The sequence below is a fragment of the Staurois parvus genome, unplaced genomic scaffold (assembly GCF_062004578.1).
Source record: "Staurois parvus isolate SC_StPar_1 unplaced genomic scaffold, SC_StPar_1.0 ptg001263l, whole genome shotgun sequence".
Taxonomy (NCBI): Eukaryota; Metazoa; Chordata; class Amphibia; order Anura; family Ranidae; genus Staurois; species Staurois parvus.
Window position 1 is genome coordinate 2377681 of NW_028319059.1, and position 21144 is coordinate 2398824.

The 21144-nt window shown below is 46.8% G+C and overlaps 1 protein-coding gene across 8 annotated transcripts in view; it reads right to left on the reverse strand.

The window, feature by feature from the left end:
• The window catches only part of SORCS1 (sortilin related VPS10 domain containing receptor 1), a 1076837-nt gene that overhangs the window by 71561 nt on the left and 984132 nt on the right, over nucleotides 1-21144 (reverse strand). For 4 of the 8 annotated variants that reach the window (XM_089660690.1, XM_089660686.1, XM_089660691.1 and 1 more), the window contains exon 25: nucleotides 7365-7470. The exons of 1 other annotated variant lie outside the window; for it this stretch is intronic. In XM_089660690.1, the coding sequence (XP_089516816.1) occupies nucleotides 7365-7470 (106 nt within the window). Of the gene's footprint in view, nucleotides 1-7098; nucleotides 7271-7364; nucleotides 7471-21144 lie in introns of those variants that run through there. 3 more of the 8 variants (XM_089660688.1, XM_089660687.1, XM_089660689.1) reach the window with 2 other exon arrangements.

A 21144-nucleotide genomic window follows, 5' to 3' on the forward strand; every position in this document is an offset into this window, starting at 1 on the left:
TTGTCAAAACAGCGACCTTTGAGCTGGATCTTCATCTTCAGGAAGAGGATGAAGTCTGCAGGAGTCAAATCAGGTGAGTAGGGAGGGTGCGGAAGTGAGATCATTGCAGCCTGGGGATGAACTTGGCACCAACACGGTACATGTTCAAATCACACGTGAGGATTGCCTGGACTGTTCCACATGACACACCGATAATGGCAGCAATGATATGGATTGTCCTCTGACGATCATCATACACAAGTTGCTGGATGGTTTTGACATTTTGATGTTTTCGTGGGTAGAGTTCATTGAAGGTCTTCCTGATCTCTCGTCGTCTTCCAGTCTTCCACTCTTGAAGCACGCGTGCCACTCAAACACCTCGAGCAACTCACTGCAGTATCACCGTAAACTTGCCGAATCATGTCAAACGTCTCTGTGGCAGATTTGGCAAGTTTCATGCAGAAATTCATGTTTGCTCTCTGTTCTAATTGCTGTCCATGATGAAATAGAAGACGTGGTAAAGCACATGGTCAGAATAGCACCAGTTGCATAGTTCCCCAGTTCCCGATCTACACAGGACAATATCTTTTGGCACACTGACTTATGAAGGTTGGTGCTCCCTGTGACTGTGCCTGCAGCCTCGTGCTGCCATCTGTTGGCTTGTTATGAAACTTTTTGATACCACCTTGTATATTGTGCCAAGCTGGCCCAATGTAACTATGCAATAAAGCTCATACTTGGCATTCAGCTTTATGCAGACAATTCTCCATCACCCTGAATCAAGGGCGGACTGACCATTTGGAAACCCGGGTACTGCCCGTGGACCCGGGGTCAGTAGGGGGCCCCATGAGATGCCTCTGGTACCTTTTTCATAGGCTTTTTTGAGTTTGGGCAAGGACACAGGGGCCCCATGATCCCCTATTGCCCGGGGGCCCCATGAGTTGTCAGTCCGCCCCTGCCCTGAATCCTGCCAGGATAGAAGCTGCCATGGCTGTGTAAGCTCCAGTATGGTCACTCCCTTCTTTGCATCCTCAGGTTGCTGATCTGAAGCAAGCAAGCAAGCAGGTTGGGAGTTCAGACCTCACTGGCTGCATACTTGGTTTGAGTTTATGGTCCACTATATCATAAAGCAAAGATGAATGAGAAATAATTTTTTTTCTTCTGAAAATTATAATTTTTACATTTTAAATAGCAAACAATACTGTATATTAAAACGATATACAGAAGAACAAATACCCCCCCCCCCCCCAAAACTCACATGTAACACACATGGCACCATATGTGGGATGTATACTGTGGCTGACCTACTTCTGAAAATACTTGTTGCCAGGCTATTCTGCTGACTGTATGCCTTCATTGTTTGTGAGTCACTAAGCAACATGTTTAGAAAAAAAAAATATCTGCTGTGCGAATGCCTCATCAGTCACACAGCCATTGCGAATAATCCCATCAATATGTCTAATATGTTAATATCCTATGATTATCAGCTCCATCTAGTGGTCATAATGCATTTTTTATTGACATACCCCAATCAGGAAAATACCACATTATGGCCACTAGCTGGAGCTGACGATCATAGGAAATAAACATACAGTGAAGGAAATAAGTACTTGTTCCCCTGCTGATTTTTGTCCACTCACAAAGAAATGATCGGTCTAAAAATCAAATGGTAGATGTATTGTAACACTGAGAGACAGAATAGCAACAAAAAATTCAAAGGAAATGCATGTCTAACAAATGATGCACTGATTTGCATGTTCATGAGGTAAATAAGTATTTGATCCCCTATCATTCAGCAGGATTTCTGGCTACCAGGTGTCTTTCATACAAGTAACAAGCTGAGATTAGAAGCAGTCTCTTAAAGGGAGTGCTGCTAATCTCATTTTGTTACCTGTATAAAAGACGCCTGTCCACAGGAGCAATCAAACTATCAGATTCCAAACTCTCCACCATGGCAAAGACCAAAGAGCTGTCCAAGGATGTCAGGGACAAGATTGTAGACCTCCACAAGGCTGGACTGGGCTACTAAACTATCGCCAAGCAGCTGGGTGAGAAGGTGACAACAGTTGGTGCAATCATTCGCAAATGGAAGAAACACAAAACAACTGTCAGTCTCCCTAGGTCTGGTGCACCATGCAAGATCTCACCTCGTGGAGTGTCAATGATCATGAGAACAGAGAGGAATCATCCCAGAACTACACGTGAGGATCTTGTCAATGATCTCAGGGACAAGATTGTAGACTGGACTGGGCTACCAGTCAAATACTTATTTCCGTCACTGTATAAGACACGTTACAGAGATTGAATGTGATGGCTGTTTAAATGCTGAGACATTCGCCCAGCAAATCTTATAAATGGACCCCGAAGTATCCAGATCAGGACTTGCAATGCTTGTTCAAGGACTGAGACTCAGAAAGCAATGTAGCCACAGACAACCAGGCACCTAGCATTTTTAGAAGAAGATTAGAAATCAGCAATGGCAGTGTAATGCTTTTCCATCATAACAGGCTTGCCTAAAAAATAAAACAGATAGTGGTGGCAGTTCCTACATTTCAATCATGACATGTCCTCTTTAAAAGCCTGACTGAATATTGGGCTTAAATCAGCTAAATATATTCTAATTGCATCCAAACAGAAAGTCCTATAGTTTGTGGTTTTTGTTAAGAAAACAGCCACAGCCTCAGTAGAACAGTCTGCCCCCTGCCAGCATGTTACAGATAAGGGATGTTGCTCTTTGTGTGGAAGCAGAGGTCTCTCTGCAGAGGTCCGACAAGCCACCCCTTCCTGATGAATCACACTTAGAACTCTCCAGTCAGGAGGAATGATGAGCTTTGCTGATTGGAGTCCTCTGACCAGGGGCGGACTGACCATTTGGAAACTAGGGCACTGCCCGAGAACTCGGGGTCAGTAGGGGGCCCCATGAGATGCCCCTGGTACCTTTTTCATAGGCTTTTTTGAGTTTGGGCAAAGACACAGGGATCCCATGATCCCCTATTGCCCGGCGGCCCCATGAGTTGTCAGTCCGCCCCTGATGATGGATAAAAACTGAGAGAGTAGAGAAACACTGGAATACTAGTCAGTACCAGTGTGCAAAAGTGTATTTGCTTTGGAAGAATAAATCACCTATAATGTTGGGCGTCCTACATGTGTGGATGTTGCTGCACTATATAAAACTATTAGAATAGTTTTTCAGATTTTAGGGGTGCCCTTTTAAAATGATGGACAGCCTTGAGGCACCCCATTTTAGAATGGCTGTCCATCATTTTAAAGGGTGCCTCGGAACTGCCCATAATTTTAGCCCGGGGTCAATAGGGGGCCCCATGAGATGCCCCTGGTACCTTTTTCATAGGCTTTTTTGAGTTTGGGCAAGGACACAGGGGCCCCATGATCCCCTATTGCCCGAGGGCCCCATGAGTTGTCAGTCCGCCCCTGCCTCTGACTCAGCAAGGGGCATGCAAGACCTCTGCATAGAGACCACTGCTTCCACAGAGAAAGAAAGGTTCCTCTCTAAAGCATGCTGGTAGTAGACAGGCTTTTCTATTCAGACAGTAACAGCTTTCCAAAGAAAACGAACAAAAAGCTTTTTGAACTTTCTCACGTACCTGGAATGCATGTATTTGATTTAAACGGAAAACTCAATTGGCTTTAATTATGGCCATTACGTGTGTTTCACATCAACGCTGGACATTGTTCAATGGGTATAGTGCGTGTGTTTTGTTTTTTTTATTATATAACATCACAAGGATGCTTTGTTGAAGGTAAAAAAAAAAAAAGTCTGTGTCCTCTACAACAAAGTGAACGAGCAGCAGCTTCTATAGCGAGGTGCTTCGATTTCTAATAATGAAAGGGAATTTGAAATGAATCTTTATTAAGCCCTTTTCATTGCTTCTGTAGCGACTCCTCCTGAGCTGGCTTATTTTGTTTAATGTGATTCATTCATTAATTCAGGATCAGAAGTGACTGTCTGAATTATGACAATCAGTCTTGGTTAGCAGTCCTTTTTCCATGTTCGGAAGCACCCAGTAGTGGCGGGGGGGGGGGGGGGGGGCGCTGGGGAGCTCCAATTACCTGCACGTCTCAGGGGTTAGTTAGGAAGACAGGTAGGGTGACAAAGGGAATATGTAATAAAGATTACACAATCACAGGGATTCAATAACATTTTGCATTTTTTTTTTTTTTTTGCCGCAATGCGCTAGTTTGCGACGTTCTTGAAATTCTAATTGCCTGTTGGAGGCTCGGAAGCATTCTCTGTGAGAGGGAGCTAATGTGAGAAGCATCGGATGACGTATTTAGTAGGAGCAAAGAAAGCGTTCTCTTGGTTGGGTATAAAAGTGTTCATTTGAGGGTAAGTCTGTGAACTACAATGAGGGGCACTTGATGGTCAGAACATTTCTTCACTGTGTTTTTTAGTGCTACCTTAGTGGTCATTTATGGACACGTCGAAGGGTGGCTCCAGTGAATCTACTAAATATACAGAGAAAAGTATAGTAAATGTTTTAAAGAATAACTATATTTTCCTTTAAGTTACACACTCCTCCATAAATCGTATACACTATATGACCAAATAGTTGGGGACACTTGACCATCACACCTATATTATATGGCTAAAGGTATATGGACAAACCTCCAAATTATTAATTTCAGGTGTATCCAGTGAGAGGTACTGTTAATACTACAACAAACCAAACCATCTTTAAACCCTATGGCAACAGCTTGGGGCTTCTTCTGTTCCAGTGTGACTATGCCAATTTGCACATAGTCAACTTCAAAAACACATGGTTTGACCAATTTGGTGTGGAGAAACTCAAATGGCCTGCACAGAGCCCTAACCCCAACCCTACTGAACATCATTGGGATGAGTTAGAACATTGATTCTGAGCCTGGTTTCTTAGCCAAAATCAGTATGTAGGCAGCAGGTAGAGTAGGCTCCCCTTTAAGGTGCCTCCTCCCCCTGGGAGGAGACTGAGAGATTAGATAGGACCAAGGAGGGAGGTTGGGAAGAGGAAGAGAAAGAGGAAAACATCTGTCTGCTGAGCTCCTGCTCTCCACCCTCCTGGGAAAGGGCAGGGTGCCCTGAGGTTCCCCATCCTAGCCCAAAGAGAGGAGAGAGGACCTTGGAAGCTGGCTTACCCCTATGTCCCTCCCATCCTTAGCAAAGAAGAACATTAGGCCTGTCCAGCTGCAGGGACATAAGCTGCTACTGACAGGGCCTGGAACCAAGAGTCTGTTCATTGTTGGAACTGTGTTGATCTACTGAAGTCATGTATCAATTGAGGCTTTCAGTAAAAGAACATTAACCACATCCAGTCTTGTGGTGCCTTTATTGACTAAGAAGAGCTGCTGTGAAGAGTGTAAGAGAGTTCTACTGGTCTGCCCTGGCTGTCGTGTCTAGAGGAGGATGGAGCCAGGAGGATGGATAAGGGGTCAGTCTCCACCCAAACATCAGGGAGAGTTGTCGGGCAAAGTCCTGTATTGCCCAGAAGGTCAATTCCACAATAAGGGGCAACTCGGCTGCTCGCTACAGCCATGTGAGAGGCAGGCCACCGCCCCGGAAACAAGTACCTGACCTCATAAATACTCTTCTGGATTAATTGGCACAATCTAAAATCTGGTGGAAAGTTTTCCCTGAAGAGTGGAAAGGGAGGAGAAAGACTCTATATTGGTTCCCATGGTTTTGAAATGAGACATCCAAAAAGCTTATATAGGTGTGATGATCAGGTTTTCTCAAACTTATATACTCATATAGTATATTATTACCTATCCATGGAACCTCCAAGGTCCCCACTGTGAGCCAAACCTTCTTCAATGGTTTCCAGTCACTATTTATTCCTATGGAAAGGCCGTCTAGAATCCTTCCCAACTTCAAATGGCTTTTCTATAGGAATACATAGAGATTCTTAGAAGAGCCCGCATTCTTGGAGGTTTTCGCAGCAGAAAATATGCAGTTATCAGTAGGTTGCATACCGAAGATCTCAGCGAAGTCAGAACAGGCAAGTGGCTTGGGTGAATTGCGGGGGGGATAGGGGGCATTTAAAAGATAACTATGCTAAAATTACAGTTATCCTTAAATGTCCAAAAGATTAGAACATGATTGTGGTTATTCCTGAACAATTAGGGTGCTAATGTCTTTGTAATTGTGAAGACTCCTTGACTTTGCTCCCCACCTCCTTTTTAGAATGCTTTGGAAGAAGGGGGCATCTACGCTTAGACCTATAAGAAGTCATTATTTGCTTAGGTAATTCAGAGTTGGCTTTGAGGGGCCAGCAAGTAAAATGGAGGAATGTTCTGACACCTAGCAGTGCCTGTTCTTTTATATTTCTTTTAGCTTGTTTTTTATACTTACTAGTAATGACACTAAATGAATGAATATAAAGATCTATTCAGGTATATACAGTAGATTAGTTGTATTTACTTTCTATTAAATTACATATAAACCCGAACTAATACTGTTTTTTCTTTTTTAGGCTTTATTGCATACTAGCACTAATCACCTGCAGCCTCTATGAAGCTACTTCTATGCTACTTGCACTCCAATGATGGATGCATGGCATTTTTTAGGGCAGGTTTCCTTATGGTGACAGCAATGGACCATGCCCGTGCAATATGCATCTGCACAGGCTCTTGTATTCTCCATTGGAAAAGCTATTGACGGGATGAATGCAAAAGAACAACAGAGCAATGTTACCTTAGAGCAAGAAGCACCTACATGGTAGGAGCTCCAGGTATAATTTTATTGAAAAATGCAGATTTAAAAGAGATTGAAAATGAAAAAGTTACTTTTTACAAAACTTATATGAGGTTCCATTGATTGGGTTTTACGTCTACTTTTGGTATTTTTCACCACACGAATGCGAATGGTACGTCCAACTTGTCTAGGACCTAATAACAATCTCCAATGTGTTCATAGCCTTTTGTATGTACAGCATTCTTAATTAAGGTGAAATCTACAAGACTCACCAGCTTCATAAAAGCTATATTTTATCTTTTTTATGTTTTGCAAATTTTTATTGAATCCCTTTGACTATTTCAGAAAAGAAGGGTTATACAGTGTGTTCGGTCATTCAGACAGGTACAGCTAGCAAGGTTGGGTTCCTGCCCAGCCAATCAAGGACTAGCTACTTATTTACCTATGGGCTGTGCTTCCAACTTGCCCTCTAACAGATGCTGAGGACCCACCGGCTGAGTCTGAGTGACAATGGGTGACAAGCTTTCATTTTGACTGCCTGGACTGACCATCTCTCGCTCTTTCTCATTCTGCATCTGTGCATATACATTAATTCCAGGAATTTTCCTAAAAACATCAACAGAGACGTCATTGCTTTGGGGAGCAGCGGTTGGCCGGCAGGCCGGCAACACCACCAGATGAGGAACGGGACTACGATTACCTTTTGAATTTGTAGATGACGAAGACAGCCAGCCCCACAAAGACCACGGACAACAGCATGAGCATGGCTGAACCGCTGTGACTTGGCGTCAGGTCCACCAAGGGAGCTGCAAAGGGTAAAGTGGCTATGTTTAGTGATCTTATTAAAGCAAAGAAGAATGATTCAAGACTTCAAAATGATTGCAACATTAAAATTTAGTAGAAATAGGAAGAGATAGCCTAGATACTGCACACCTTGCCCAGGCCGAGTGGTTAGCAGATAAAAATAGCCCTAGCTCGATTCATCCAAGCTATGACCCCAATATGTTATGCCCCATCCCTGGGGGCAGGGAAAAACATGTTGGGGGCATGGCTTAGATGAATCCAGCTGGGGCTGTTTTTACCTGCTATCTGCTCAGCCTGGGCTATCTCTTCCAGAGCAGGGGCCACTAAGCATTCTAAGCATTTATTGTGGCTCACATTAACATTTAGTAACTATAATAAATAGGGCAGGGACATTTTAAAAAAATGGATGGGTTCAGGGCGGACATCTAATAGGCTGGCCACCCATTTTTAAAACAGACCCCAGCCCCAATAGTCCAGTATCCTTAAGTCAAAGTCCATTACGCCCTGTATAAGTCTCACTGCCTATCACTATAATTGGTCTGTAATGACAGTGATGGCCAGCAGGACATATCAACTCTTCCTCTCAAACTTCACCAAAAAAGTGACATAGGTAGAGTTTAAGAGTAAGACCCCAACTGCACTGATAAAAGTGATGGGCAACAGTACTCTATGATTGTTGGAGGTCTAGTGGTGTGCCCCTTTGCTTTTGTTGACCCTAATTTTTATAACTATTAAAACAGACCTGATCTAGAGTCTTATGGTATGGAATGAGTGGCACCTAACAGATGAATCTGATGCAGGATGAACTCAAAATTCATTTGATTGAAGTTAACTGAATTTCAACCATTTTAGCCTGTACAAGTGGAACTTTGTGTAACCTTGTATGCTGATTCTCTTTTTTCATCAAACACTGGAATATTCTCCAAAAGAAGCTAAGAACAGCATGCTCTAGAATAGGCAGCCCAATATTAATCCAATATTTTTGACATTCTACGAGTGGCTGGCCAGTACAGTACCTATTATAAGGTTCTTCCAACCCACTGGGAGTGGTAGTGGATCTCCTTTGATTGGGCTGGCCTTTTATGACAGTCCCACACTACCCAGGGAACATATGGAGTCTCTTCATTGCCTTTACCAAGCAGGTCCCAACAGGACTTCTATCTTAGATCCTAGTGCACACGTATCTATCACAGGGGAAGCCTTGCTTGCCATGTTTGGAAGACTTCTGTCACAAAGGCTTACCTTATATTTGCTAGAAAATAATGCCTAATTTCACTCCTACAGCCTCCTACACCAACTAGCCATTAGCACATATTTCTGTCTGGCCAAAAATACTGTATCTGAAATAAAGATCTGATGGCCCTTTAAAAATAATTAGTGCACATATGTATGCCTAGATGATGGAGCATTCCTTCATTCATGTAAAATGGTGAAACGTTGAAGAGCTGTTTCACAATTACATGTCTATTTATTAAAAGAAAATCACTGTGCAAATGCCTCAGTCATTCACACATGCATTACAAATAATCACTGTAATGTGTCTAATAATAATGCGGTATTTTTCTTGATTACAGTATTATAGGAAACTAATGTATTATGGCCAGTAGATGGTGATAGCAATCATAGGAAATATATGAACATGTTTACAGTAGAGGAGGCTCCTGGTGGCTCAGTGTAATTACTCTGATCTACCGGTAAAACAGATACACAGGATGTGCATTGTTTTCAGTAGGTTGACTAGCTCATAGGATTGGCAATGAGAGAAGGAGCAATCAAGCACTACACCTCTGTAGTGCCACAAAGCAGGAAGCAGAACCTGTAATTAACTAATTTGATCAATCTGGGTGTATATATATATATCAGGGCTTGAAATTTCCACTCTCCCGCTTGCCAACGGCGAGTGGAAATTATGGTGGGGGCGAGTGTGTCCCCCAGGGCCGTCTTGCTGAGCAGGCTCGGAACTCAAGCCTGATCTGTCAGTGGCACTGGGAGCCATCAGACTGCTCAATAGCTGAGCGCAGTGAAAGCAAAGAAAGGAGCGTGTGCTGTGCTCTCTGCCTCCCCCTAGAGTGCAGTACCCGGCTCTGTGAGTGAACAATGAAGTACTGCAACTTTTTATAGTGTGTGTGTGTATGTGCCTGTGCCTAATTTCAGCTCACTCTGGTCACATGATCTTCTATGTCAGCCTGTGGTGGCTTCAGGGGAGAGGAGAGAGCACTTAACAGCGTGTGTGCGTGCATGTCTGTGTGTGTCTGTGTATGCATGTACATGTGTCTGTGTGTATGTACATGCGTGTATCTGTACATGTGTCTGTACATATATGTGTGTACATGTGTCTGTGTGTGTGTGTACATGTACATGTGTGTGTTTGTGTGTATGTATGTACATGTGTCTGTGTATGTATGTACATGTGTCTGTGTGTATGTACATGTGTCTGTGCGTGTGTATTTCTGTGTATGTACATGTATCTGTGTGTATGCGTGTATGTATGTGCCTGTGTGTGTATACATGTGTGTGTTTACATGTGTCTCTGTGCGTGTGTGTACATGTTTCTGTGTGTATGTATGTACATGTCTGTGTGTGTGTACAGGTGTCTCTGTTTGTGTGCGTTTGTTGGTGGTGAGTAACGCTTAGGCCTGGCTAGTAGCTCAGGACTTGAAATTTTAAGATATATATGTATATGTCCTTTAAAATCAGTATTTAATATTGAGGAATAGAAAAACAATGCATCAATTGTTAAAAACTGACTTGACAAGAGACATCAGTTGATTAAACAAGACATACAGAAATAGTCTTTAATCTTCGTTACAACAACTGATTACTAGTCATATTAAATGCATAAACTTCTCTAATGAGAGGACCATTACGGCTATTTCATGAAATGATACTTTTGAGCGCTGTTTGTTGGGACATTTTTCTAATTGATTATTAAAAATGCCATTCATTTGAAAAGACTATATTGTGTTTTCCTTTTTGTTTCACTGTCTCTCAAGCTTCAAGTTAATGCCTGATAAGAAGTGACATCTATTGGTGGCATTGGTGTAAATGTAAAATTCCTGGTGTAAGCAGACTGCTCTAAGCATAGGCACAGTCTTCCCCTGGGAGATATTGGTATTTTGCGTCTTACGTATTTTCATTTTCACAGGGCCTCTGACCCTTCTATGTACTACAGGTTCTCCATAGAAACATAGAAGAATAACAGCAGCAATAGACCAAGAGGATTGAGTGTGCCTTTTTAAAAAAAGTTTACAGATTTTTTTCAGCTTTTTTTCCTGGTAATAATTAGAGGGGGGTCCATGCTGTTTTTGTTTTTTTTTTTAAATTCGTGGCTGTTTTGTTTACACCAATCTTTCTAAATCAGGATCTCCAGGCACTCTGGGGTGCCTTGAGGTTTCTTCAGGGGTGCCTTGGCAAAATGTCAAAAAATTGACTAAAACTTGTATACGGGTGGGTGGAACAAGCCTGCCTTTTAGGTGCACAAAGCCACAGGTTTTCATTGTGCGCCATTACAACCTTCTAGCCTCAGGCATCCTGACAACCAATGACATCATCAGTTGATAAGGGGGATGTCAGCTGCCTGCACAGCATCCTAGTTTGACCCTCCCCTTCCCCTCTCCATCAGTGCTGGGGGTCACATTAGCTCAGTGATGGACAGGGGCGGACTAACCATTTGGAAACTCGGGCACTGCCTGAGGGCCCGGGGTCAGTAGGGGGCCCCATGAGATGCCCCTGGTACCTTTTTCATAGGCTTTTTTGAGTTTGGGCAAGGACACAGGGATCCCATGATCCCCTATTGCCCGGGGGTCCCACGAGTTGTTAGTCCGCCCCTGATGATGGATAAAAACTGAGAGAGAAGAGAAACACTGGAATACTAGTCAGTACCAGTGTGCAAAAGTGTATTTGCTTTGGAAGAATAAATCACCTATAATGTTGGGTGTCCCACATGTGTGGATGTTGCTGCACTATATAAAACTATTAGAATAGTTTTTCACATATTAGAATGGGGTGCCCTTTTAAAATGATGGACAGCTTTAAGGCACCCCATTTTAGAATGTGGTGCCTCAAGGCTGTCCATCATTTTAAAGGGTGCCTCGGAACTGCCCATCATTTTAAAGGGTGCCTCGGAACTGCCCATCATTTTAAAGGGTGCCTCGGAACTGCCCATCATTTTAAAGTGTACCTTGACTGAAAAAAGGTTGAGAAACACTAGTTTACACGATAAATGAATAGAGTCAGCTGATGTCACTGGTTGCTAAGGACATGACGGGTGCAGACACTCACTGCTTCCTTGTCCACCATTGACAATGGAAGAAAGTAGCTGTCATATATAGTAAAGATAGAAAAAAAAACAGCCACTATATACTGTATGAAGTTTGGCTTTTCCCAAACAGGCTAAAAGTCCAGCATTCAAAATGCCTGATGCAGCTAAACTGGGAATTCTACAGGCTGAAGTTTTTACCTTAATACATTCTCTGCATTAAAGTATAACTAAAGGCAAAACTTTTTTTTTTTAGTTTTGGATAGCGTGGAGATGGATTAGAACCCGTTGGGTTTTTATTGCTGCCTCCGCCCCCATTAAAAAGATTCACCCTCTCTATTTGTCCTATTTACCATTATCATTGAAAGTGAAAGTAAAAGAAAATCAACAGAATGTCCCCAGAAAAGTAATAGAGAGGAAATCTTCCAATGGGAACACTAGTTCTGGTGACCTGGGGGTCCCCAAAGAATTCCCTTAAATTGTATGGATTTCCTCTCACTTGTTCTTTGGCGATGGGACAGGAAATGAAGGGAAATCTCTGCAATGGGACACAGAGGGCAAAAAACCCAACCTTCCCCTACGCTATCCAAAATGGTCTTGCCTAAAGTTCTACTTTATGGGTAAAAACATTGTGAGTGCAGCTCCTCCTTAGCCCCCCTATACTTACCTGAGTCTGATCATGATCCAGCGATGTGCATGAGAACAGAGTCTCTCTCGGCTCTCTTTCACTTCATAGGCTCAGAGACAGCAGTGGATGCCATTGGCTCCTACTGCTGTCAATCACAGACAGTAAGGAGGCAGTGGGGGAGTGGGGCAGAGTTTGCTATGGTATGCACTTGGTGGGGGGAGGGATAACTAGAAGCTCTGGTGGGAGACCTGAGAAGAGGAGGATCGGGGCTGCTCTGTGCAAAACCACTGCACACAGCAAGTAAGTATAACATGTTTGTTATTAAAAAAAAATAAGGGTTTACATTCACTTTAAAGATCTGTATAGAGGGACTAGGACCTTTTTCCTACATGGGATCCCTCTAGTGATAACTAGAGATGAGCGAAGTATTCAAAAATTCGATTCGACCGATTCGGCGAATTCGTGGACAATATTCGATTCGAGTCGAATATATTCGCTGTGAATTTAACTTAAAAAAGGGTGTTTCTAGGCTTCAGAGAGACTTAATATTAGTGCAGAACACTGTACCTTTAATTTAAATGCCCTTGGAGTCTGCTGGGGAAGAGAAATAATACTGTCAGTCAGTATGACATGCAGATGAGTGCCGTCGATCTTAGAATCACCGCACACTTCACTCATTTGGCCAGTCACGGGGCCAAAACCAGTGTTTGGAGCCAAAGTGTGGCGGTGGAGGCAGCAGCAATGGGAGGCCATACAGCAAACTATGACAAAATGGAAACCAGCAGGAGTGTGAGGAGACCTCAAAGTGGCACATGGCAGAGTGGGAGCAATGGGAGGCGGTACAGGGACCCATGTCACACTGTAGACCCAGCAGCAGCGTGACGAGGCGGTACGGGGGCCCATGGCAGATTTGGGGCCTGGCAGCACCTATGGGAGGCCTGTAATCTGCCAGCAACCTATGACAAAATGGAAAACAGCAGGAGTGTGAGGAGACCTCAAAGTGGCACATGGCAGAGTGGGAGCAATGGGAGGCCGTACAGGGACCCATGACAGACTCTGGACTTGGCAGCAGCATGAGGAGGCGGTATAGGGGTTCATGGCAGATTAGGGGCCTGGCAGCAGCTATGGGAGGCCCGTAATCTGCCAGCACCCTATGTCAAAAAATTGAACACACCAGCAGTGTGTGAGGAGACCTGAAAGTGGCACATGGCAGAGTGTGGCGATGGAGACAGCAGCAATGGGAGGCCGTACAGGGACCCATGAGAGACTCTGGACTTGGCAGCAGCATGAGGAGGTGGTATAGGGGCCCATGGCAGATTAGGGGCCTGGCAGCAGCTATGGGAGGCCCGTAATCTGCCAGCACCCTATGACAAAAAATGGAACACACCAGCAGTGTGAGGAGACCTGAAAGTGGCACATGTTTGGGGCATGATTCATGGCGGATTTAGTCAGTTGTGTCAGGAACTGGTGGTTTGAAATCCAGACTAATCCACGCCTGATTCATTTTCACAAACGTGAGTCTCTCCACACTTTGGGTGGACAGTCGTGTCCTCCGCGGAGTTGCAATACCTCCTGCCGCACTAAACACGCGCTCCGATGCCATGCTACTGGCCGGGCATGACAGCCTTTCAAGGGCAAATTCAGCTAGTTGGGGCCAAAGGTCAAGTTTCGTTGCCCAGTAGTCAAGGGGATTGTCTACCTCGGTTGGCAGGGTGCTGTCCAAGTAGGCCTAAGCCTGTTGTTTGAGGTCCTGCTCCAGGTCCACCTGATGCTGCTGCTGCTGCTGCGGCTGGTTAGTAGTTTCCTCACTGCGCTGGTGAAGAAAGCTACTCATCATCGACTGCAGACTGAGGCAGCCGCTGCTGGTGGAGCTGCCACTGCTCCTACCACCCCACCCCTCCCCTGCTGCCATGGCAGCGGAACGCGAGCGCACAGGGCCCACAGTGTCTGAGGATGGACGTTGGCGCAGACAGGCAGAGACCAGCTGACTACATAGGTGGTTTTTATAGTACGTTATTTTGGCCTCCCTCTCAGCAGGTGTGAAAAAGGCCACTATTTTGGAATGGTAGCGAGGGTCCAACAAGGTGGACAGCCAAAAGTCATCCCTCTGTCTGATGGTTATTATTCGGCTGTCGGTACGCAAGCAAGCGAGCATGCTATGGGCCATTTGTGCCAAGGAATGCGAGGGACTCCCTGCCTCCATCTCCACAGCATACTGCCACGGTGCGTCTGGGTCCTCTGTCTCCTCTTCCTCCTCCTCTACCAGATGCTCCTGCTCCTCCACTCCTGTCCGCTGAGTGGAAAAAAAACCCATTTCACTCAATAATTCCTGAGCACCAATGTCCTCCTCTACCTCCTCCTCTTCTTCCTGTCCTGCTCCCACAGGGGTCATGTGGCGTTGAGATCTGTGCGCCACGTCTACCGCACCCTGACAAGCCATTGTTAACAGCATTTGTTCCAGGACGTGCAACAGAGGAATGACGTCGTTCATCCCATAGTCCTGCCGACTCACGAATAGCGTGGCCTCCTCAAAGGGCCTGAGCAAGCGCAGGTGTCACGCATGAGCTGCCAATGGCTGACATCTACAGTTGTGGCCAAAATTATTCAACCCCCAATGCTGTAAAGGGGTTTAGGGACTATAGTGTACATTTGGAATTGTATTCAGAATCAAATCCTACAAGGACGTTGTAACTACCCAAATGCAACTAAAATGACATCAATTGTTTATGTAATACAGTAGTAAATGGTTCTTATGTGGTTTCTTCATTGCCACAATTATTCAACCCCTTAAAGACTACCACTCTGAAGAACAGAGGTTCATACAGGTGCTTTCCATCAGGTATTGAAAACACCTGTGGATGTCACCGAGCAGCAATCAAGCATAATAAGCACCAATTAGGCAGCTTTAAAATGACTGTGATACTCAGCTCCTTCTAGACATTTACTGGTGTGGTTACAAACATGGTGAAGGCAAGAGAATGGTCCAGGAAGACAAGAGAAGAGGTGATTTCTCTTCACAGGAAGGGCAATGGCTATAAGAAGATTGCAAAGATGTTAAACATACCAAGAGACACCTTAGGAAGCATCATTCGCAAATTCAAGGCAAAGGGCACTGTTGAAACGCTACCTGGTCGTGGCAGAAAGAAGATGCTGACTTCGACTGCTGTGCGCTACCTGAAGCGTAGAGTGGAGAGAAGTCCCCGTGTGACTGCTGAGGAACTGAGAAAAGATTTGTCAGATGTGGGTACAGAAGTTTCAGCCCAGACAATAAGACGCACACTGCGTAATGAAGGCCTCCGTGCCAGAACTCCCAGGCGTACCCCCTTGCTGTCTCCAAAGAATAAGAAGAGTCGACTGCAGTATGCCAAAAGCCATGTGGACAAACCACAAAAGTTGTGGGATAGTGTTCTGTGGACTGATGAAACAAAATTAGAACTGTTTGGGCCCATGGATCAACGCTATGTTTGGAGGAGGAAGAACAAGGCCTATGATGAAAAGAACACCTTGCCTACTGTGAAGCATGGTGGAGGGTCAATCATGCTTTGGGGCTGTTTTGCTTCTGCAGGTACAGGGAAGCTTCAGCGTGTGCAAGGTACCATGAATTCTCTTCAGTACCAGGAGATATTGGATGGAAACGTGATGCAGTCCGTCACACACCTGAGGCTTGGGAGACGTTGGACCTTTCAACAGGACAATGATCCCAAGCATACCTCCAAGTCCACTAGAGCATGGTTGCAGAGGAAAGGCTGGAACATTTTGGAGTGGCCATCGCAGTCACCAGACTTAAATCCGATTGAGAACCTCTGGTGGGACTTAAAGAAAGCAGTTGCAGTGCGCAAGCCTAAGAATGTGACTGAACTGGAGGCCTTTGCCCATGAAGAATGGGCGAAGATACCCGTAGATCGCTGCAAGACACTTGTGTCAAGCTATGCTTCACGTTTAAAAGCTGTTATAACTGTAAAAGGATGCTGTACTAAGTACTAAGATTGAATGTCACTTGGGGGTTGAATAAAACTGATAATGCTGTGAGCACAGAAAAGACATTTGTGGTTATTTCATTATAACTGTTATGTTATATTTGTCTGACCTACAAGTGCCTCTTTAATGTAAATGTAAGCAAGATGACTGAATGATCAAAAGCAATGTCAAACTGGCCAAAACACTCAATTTCAGTGGGGGTTGAATAATTTTGGCCACAACTGTAAGTTACACAGGGAGTACCTTTATCCGCTTTTAACATCAGGAAATCTGTGATGGCCTTTTGCTGTTCGTAAAGGCGGTCTAACATATGTAGGGTTGAATTCCACGTTGTTGCAACGTCACAGCATGAGGAGTCGGTACGGGGGCCCATGGCAGATTACGGGCCTGGCAGCAGCAATGGGAGGCCCGTAATCTGCCAGCACCCTATGTCAAAAAATTCAACACACCAGCAGTGTGTGAGGAGACCTGAAAGTGGCACATGGCAGAGTGTGGCGATGGAGACAGCAGCAATGGGAGGCCGTACAGGGACCCATGAGAGACTCTGGACCTGGCAGCAGCATGAGGAGGCGGTATATAGGGGCCTAGGGCAGATTAGGGGCCTGGCAGCAGCTATAGGAGGCCCGTAATCTGCCAGCACCCTATGTCAAAAAATTCAACACACCAGCAGTGTGTGAGGAGACCTGAAAGTGGCACATGGCAGAGTGTGGCGATGGAGACAGCAGCAATGGGAGGCCGTATAGGGACCCATGAGAGACTCTGGACTTGGCAGCAGCATGAGGAGGCGGTATATAGGGGCCCATGGCAGATTAGGGGCCTGGCAGCAGCTATGGGAGGCCCGTAATCTGCCAGCACCCTATGTCAAAAAATTGAAAACACAAGCAGTGTGAAGAGACCTGAATGTGGCACATGGCAGAGTGTGGCGATGGAGACAGCAGCAATGGGAGGCCGTATAGGGACCCATGAGAGACTCTGGACTTGGCAGCAGCATGATGAGGCGGTATATAGGGGCCTAGGGCAGATTAGGGGCCTGGCAGCAGCTATAGGAGGCCCGTAATCTGCCAGCACCCTATGTCAAAAAATTCTACACACCAGCAGTGTGAGGAGACCTGAAAGTGGCACATGGCAGAGTGTGGCGATGGAGACAGCAGCAATGGGAGGCCGTACAGGGACCCATGAGAGACTCTGGACCTGGCAGCAGCATGAGGAGGCGGTATATAGGGGCCTAGGGCAGATTAGGGGCCTGGCAGCAGCTATAGGAGGCCCGTAATCTGCCAGCACCCTATGTCAAAAAATTCAACACACCAGCAGTGTGTGAGGAGACCTGAAAGTGGCACATGGCAGAGTGTGGCGATGGAGACAGCAGCAATGGGAGGCCGTATAGGGACCCATGAGAGACTCTGGACTTGGCAGCAGCATGAGGAGGCGGTATATAGGGGCCCATGGCAGATTAGGGGCCTGGCAGCAGCTATGGGAGGCCCGTAATCTGCCAGCACCCTATGTCAAAAAATTGAAAACACAAGCAGTGTGAAGAGACCTGAATGTGGCACATGGCAGAGTGTGGCGATGGAGACAGCAGCAATGGGAGGCCGTATAGGGACCCATGAGAGACTCTGGACTTGGCAGCAGCATGAGGAGGCGGTATATAGGGGCCTAGGGCAGATTAGGGGCCTGGCAGCAGCTATAGGAGGCCCGTAATCTGCCAGCACCCTATGTCAAAAAATTCTACACACCAGCAGTGTGAGGAGACCTGAAAGTGGCACATGGCAGAGTGTGGCGATGGAGACAGCAGCAATGGGAGGCCGTACAGGGACCCATGAGAGACTCTGGACCTGGCAGCAGCATGAGGAGGCGGTATATAGGGGCCTATGGCAGATTAGGGGCCTGGCAGCAGCTATGGGAGGCCCGTAATCTGCCAGCACCCTATGTCAAAAAATTCTACACACCAGCAGTGTGTGAGGAGACCTGAAAGTGGCACATGGCAGAGTGTGGCGATGGAGACAGCAGCAATGGGAGGCCGTATAGGGACCCATGAGAGACTCTGGACTTGGCAGCAGCATGAGGAGGCGGTATATAGGGGCCTAGGGCAGATTAGGGGCCTGGCAGCAGCTATAGGAGGCCCGTAATCTGCCAGCACCCTATGTCAAAAAATTCTACACACCAGCAGTGTGAGGAGACCTGAAAGTGGCACATGGCAGAGTGTGGCGATGGAGACAGCAGCAATGGGAGGCCGTACAGGGACCCATGAGAGACTCTGGACCTGGCAGCAGCATGAGGAGGCGGTATATAGGGGCCCATGGCAGATTAGGGGCCTGGCAGCAGCTATAGGAGGCCCGTAATCTGCCAGCACCCTATGTCAAAACATTCTACACACCAGCAGTGTGAGGAGACCTGAAAGTGGCACATGGCAGAGTGTGGCGATGGAGACAGCAGCAATGGGAGGCCGTACAGGGACCCATGAGAGACTCTGGACCTGGCAGCAGCATGAGGAGGCGGTATATAGGGGCCTAGGGCAGATTAGGGGCCTGGCAGCAGCTATAGGAGGCCCGTAATCTGCCAGCACCCTATGTCAAAAAATTCAACACACCAGCAGTGTGTGAGGAGACCTGAAAGTGGCACATGGCAGAGTGTGGCGATGGAGACAGCAGCAATGGGAGGCCGTATAGGGACCCATGAGAGACTCTGGACTTGGCAGCAGCATGAGGAGGTGGTATATAGGGGCCCATGGCAGATTAGGGGCCTGGCAGCAGCTATGGGAGGCCCGTAATCTGCCAGCACCCTATGTCAAAAAATTGAAAACACAAGCAGTGTGAAGAGACCTGAATGTGGCACATGGCAGAGTGTGGCGATGGAGACAGCAGCAATGGGAGGCCGTATAGGGACCCATGAGAGACTCTGGACTTGGCAGCAGCATGAGGAGGCGGTATATAGGGGCCTAGGGCAGATTAGGGGCCTGGCAGCAGCTATAGGAGGCCCGTAATCTGCCAGCACCCTATGTCAAAAAATTCTACACACCAGCAGTGTGAGGAGACCTGAAAGTGGCACATGGCAGAGTGTGGCGATGGAGACAGCAGCAATGGGAGGCCGTACAGGGACCCATGAGAGACTCTGGACCTGGCAGCAGCATGAGGAGGCGGTATATAGGGGCCCATGGCAGATTAGGGGCCTGGCAGCAGCTATAGGAGGCCCGTAATCTGCCAGCACCCTATGTCAAAAAATTCTACACACCAGCAGTGTGTGTGGAGACCTGAAAGTGGCACATGGCAGAGTGTGGCGATGGAGACAGCAGCAATGGGAGGCCGTACAGGGACCCATGAGAGACTCTGGACCTGGCAGCAGCATGAGGAGGCGGTATATAGGGGCCTATGGCAGATTAGGGGCCTGGCAGCAGCTATAGGAGGCCCGTAATCTGCCAGCACCCTATGTCAAAAAATTCTACACACCAGCAGTGTGTGAGAAGACCTGAAAGTGGCACATGGCAGAGTGTGGCGATGGAGACAGCAGCAATGGGAGGCCGTATAGGGACCCATGAGAGACTCTGGACTTGGCAGCAGCATGAGGAGGCGGTATATAGGGGCCCATGGCAGATTAGGGGCCTGGCAGCAGCTATGGGAGGCCCGTAATCTGCCAGCACCCTATGTCAAAAAATTGAAAACACAAGCAGTGTGAAGAGACCTGAATGTGGCACATGGCAGAATGTGGCGATGGAGACAGCAGCAATGGGAGGCCGTATAGGGACCCAAGAGAGACTCTGGACTTGGCAGCAGCATGAGGAGGCGGTATATAGGGGCCCATGGCAGATTAGGGGCCTGGCAGCAGCTATGGGAGGCCCGTAATCTGCCAGCACCCTATGTCAAAAAATTGAAAACACAAGCAGTGTGAAGAGACCTGAATGTGGCACATGGCAGAGTGTGGCGATGGAGACAGCAGCAATGGGAGGCCGTATAGGGACCCATGAGAGACTCTGGACTTGGCAGCAGCATGAGGAGGCGGTATATAGGGGCCTATGGCAGATTAGGGGCCTGGCAGCAGCTATGGGAGGCCCGTAATCTGCCAGCACCCTATGACAAAAAATGGAACACACCAGCAGTGTGTGAGGAGACCTGAAAGTGGCACATGTTTGAGGCATGATTCATGGCGGATTTAGTCAGTTGTGTCAGGAACTGGTGGTTTGAAATCCAGACTAATCCACGCCTGATTCATTTTCACAAACGTGAGTCTCTCCACACTTTGGGTGGACAGTCGTGTCCTCCGCGGAGTTACAATACCTCCTGCCGCACTAAACACGCGCTCCGATGCCACGCTACTGGCCGGGCATGACAGCCTTTCAAGGGCAAATTCAGCTAGTTGGGGCCAAAGGTCAAGTTTCGTTGCCCAGTAGTCAAGGGGATTGTCTACCTTGGTTGGCAGGGTGCTGTCCAAGTAGGCCCAAGCCTGTTGTTTGAGGTCCTGCTCCAGGTCCACCTGATGCTGCTGCTGCTGCTGCTGCGGCTGGTTAGTAGTTTCCTCACTGCGCTGGTGAAGAAAGCTACTCATCATCGACTGCAGACTGAGGCAGCCGCTGCTGGTGGAGCTGCCACTGCTCCTACCACCCCACCCCTCCCCTGCTGCCATGGCAGCGGAACGCGAGCGCACAGGGCCCACAGTGTCTGAGGATGGACGTTGGCGCAGACAGGCAGAGACCAGCTGACTACATAGGTGGTTTTTATAGTACGTTATTTTGGCCTCCCTCTCAGCAGGTGTGAAAAAGGCCACCATTTTTGAACGGTAGCGAGGGTCCAACAAGGTGGACAGCCAAAAGTCATCCCTCTG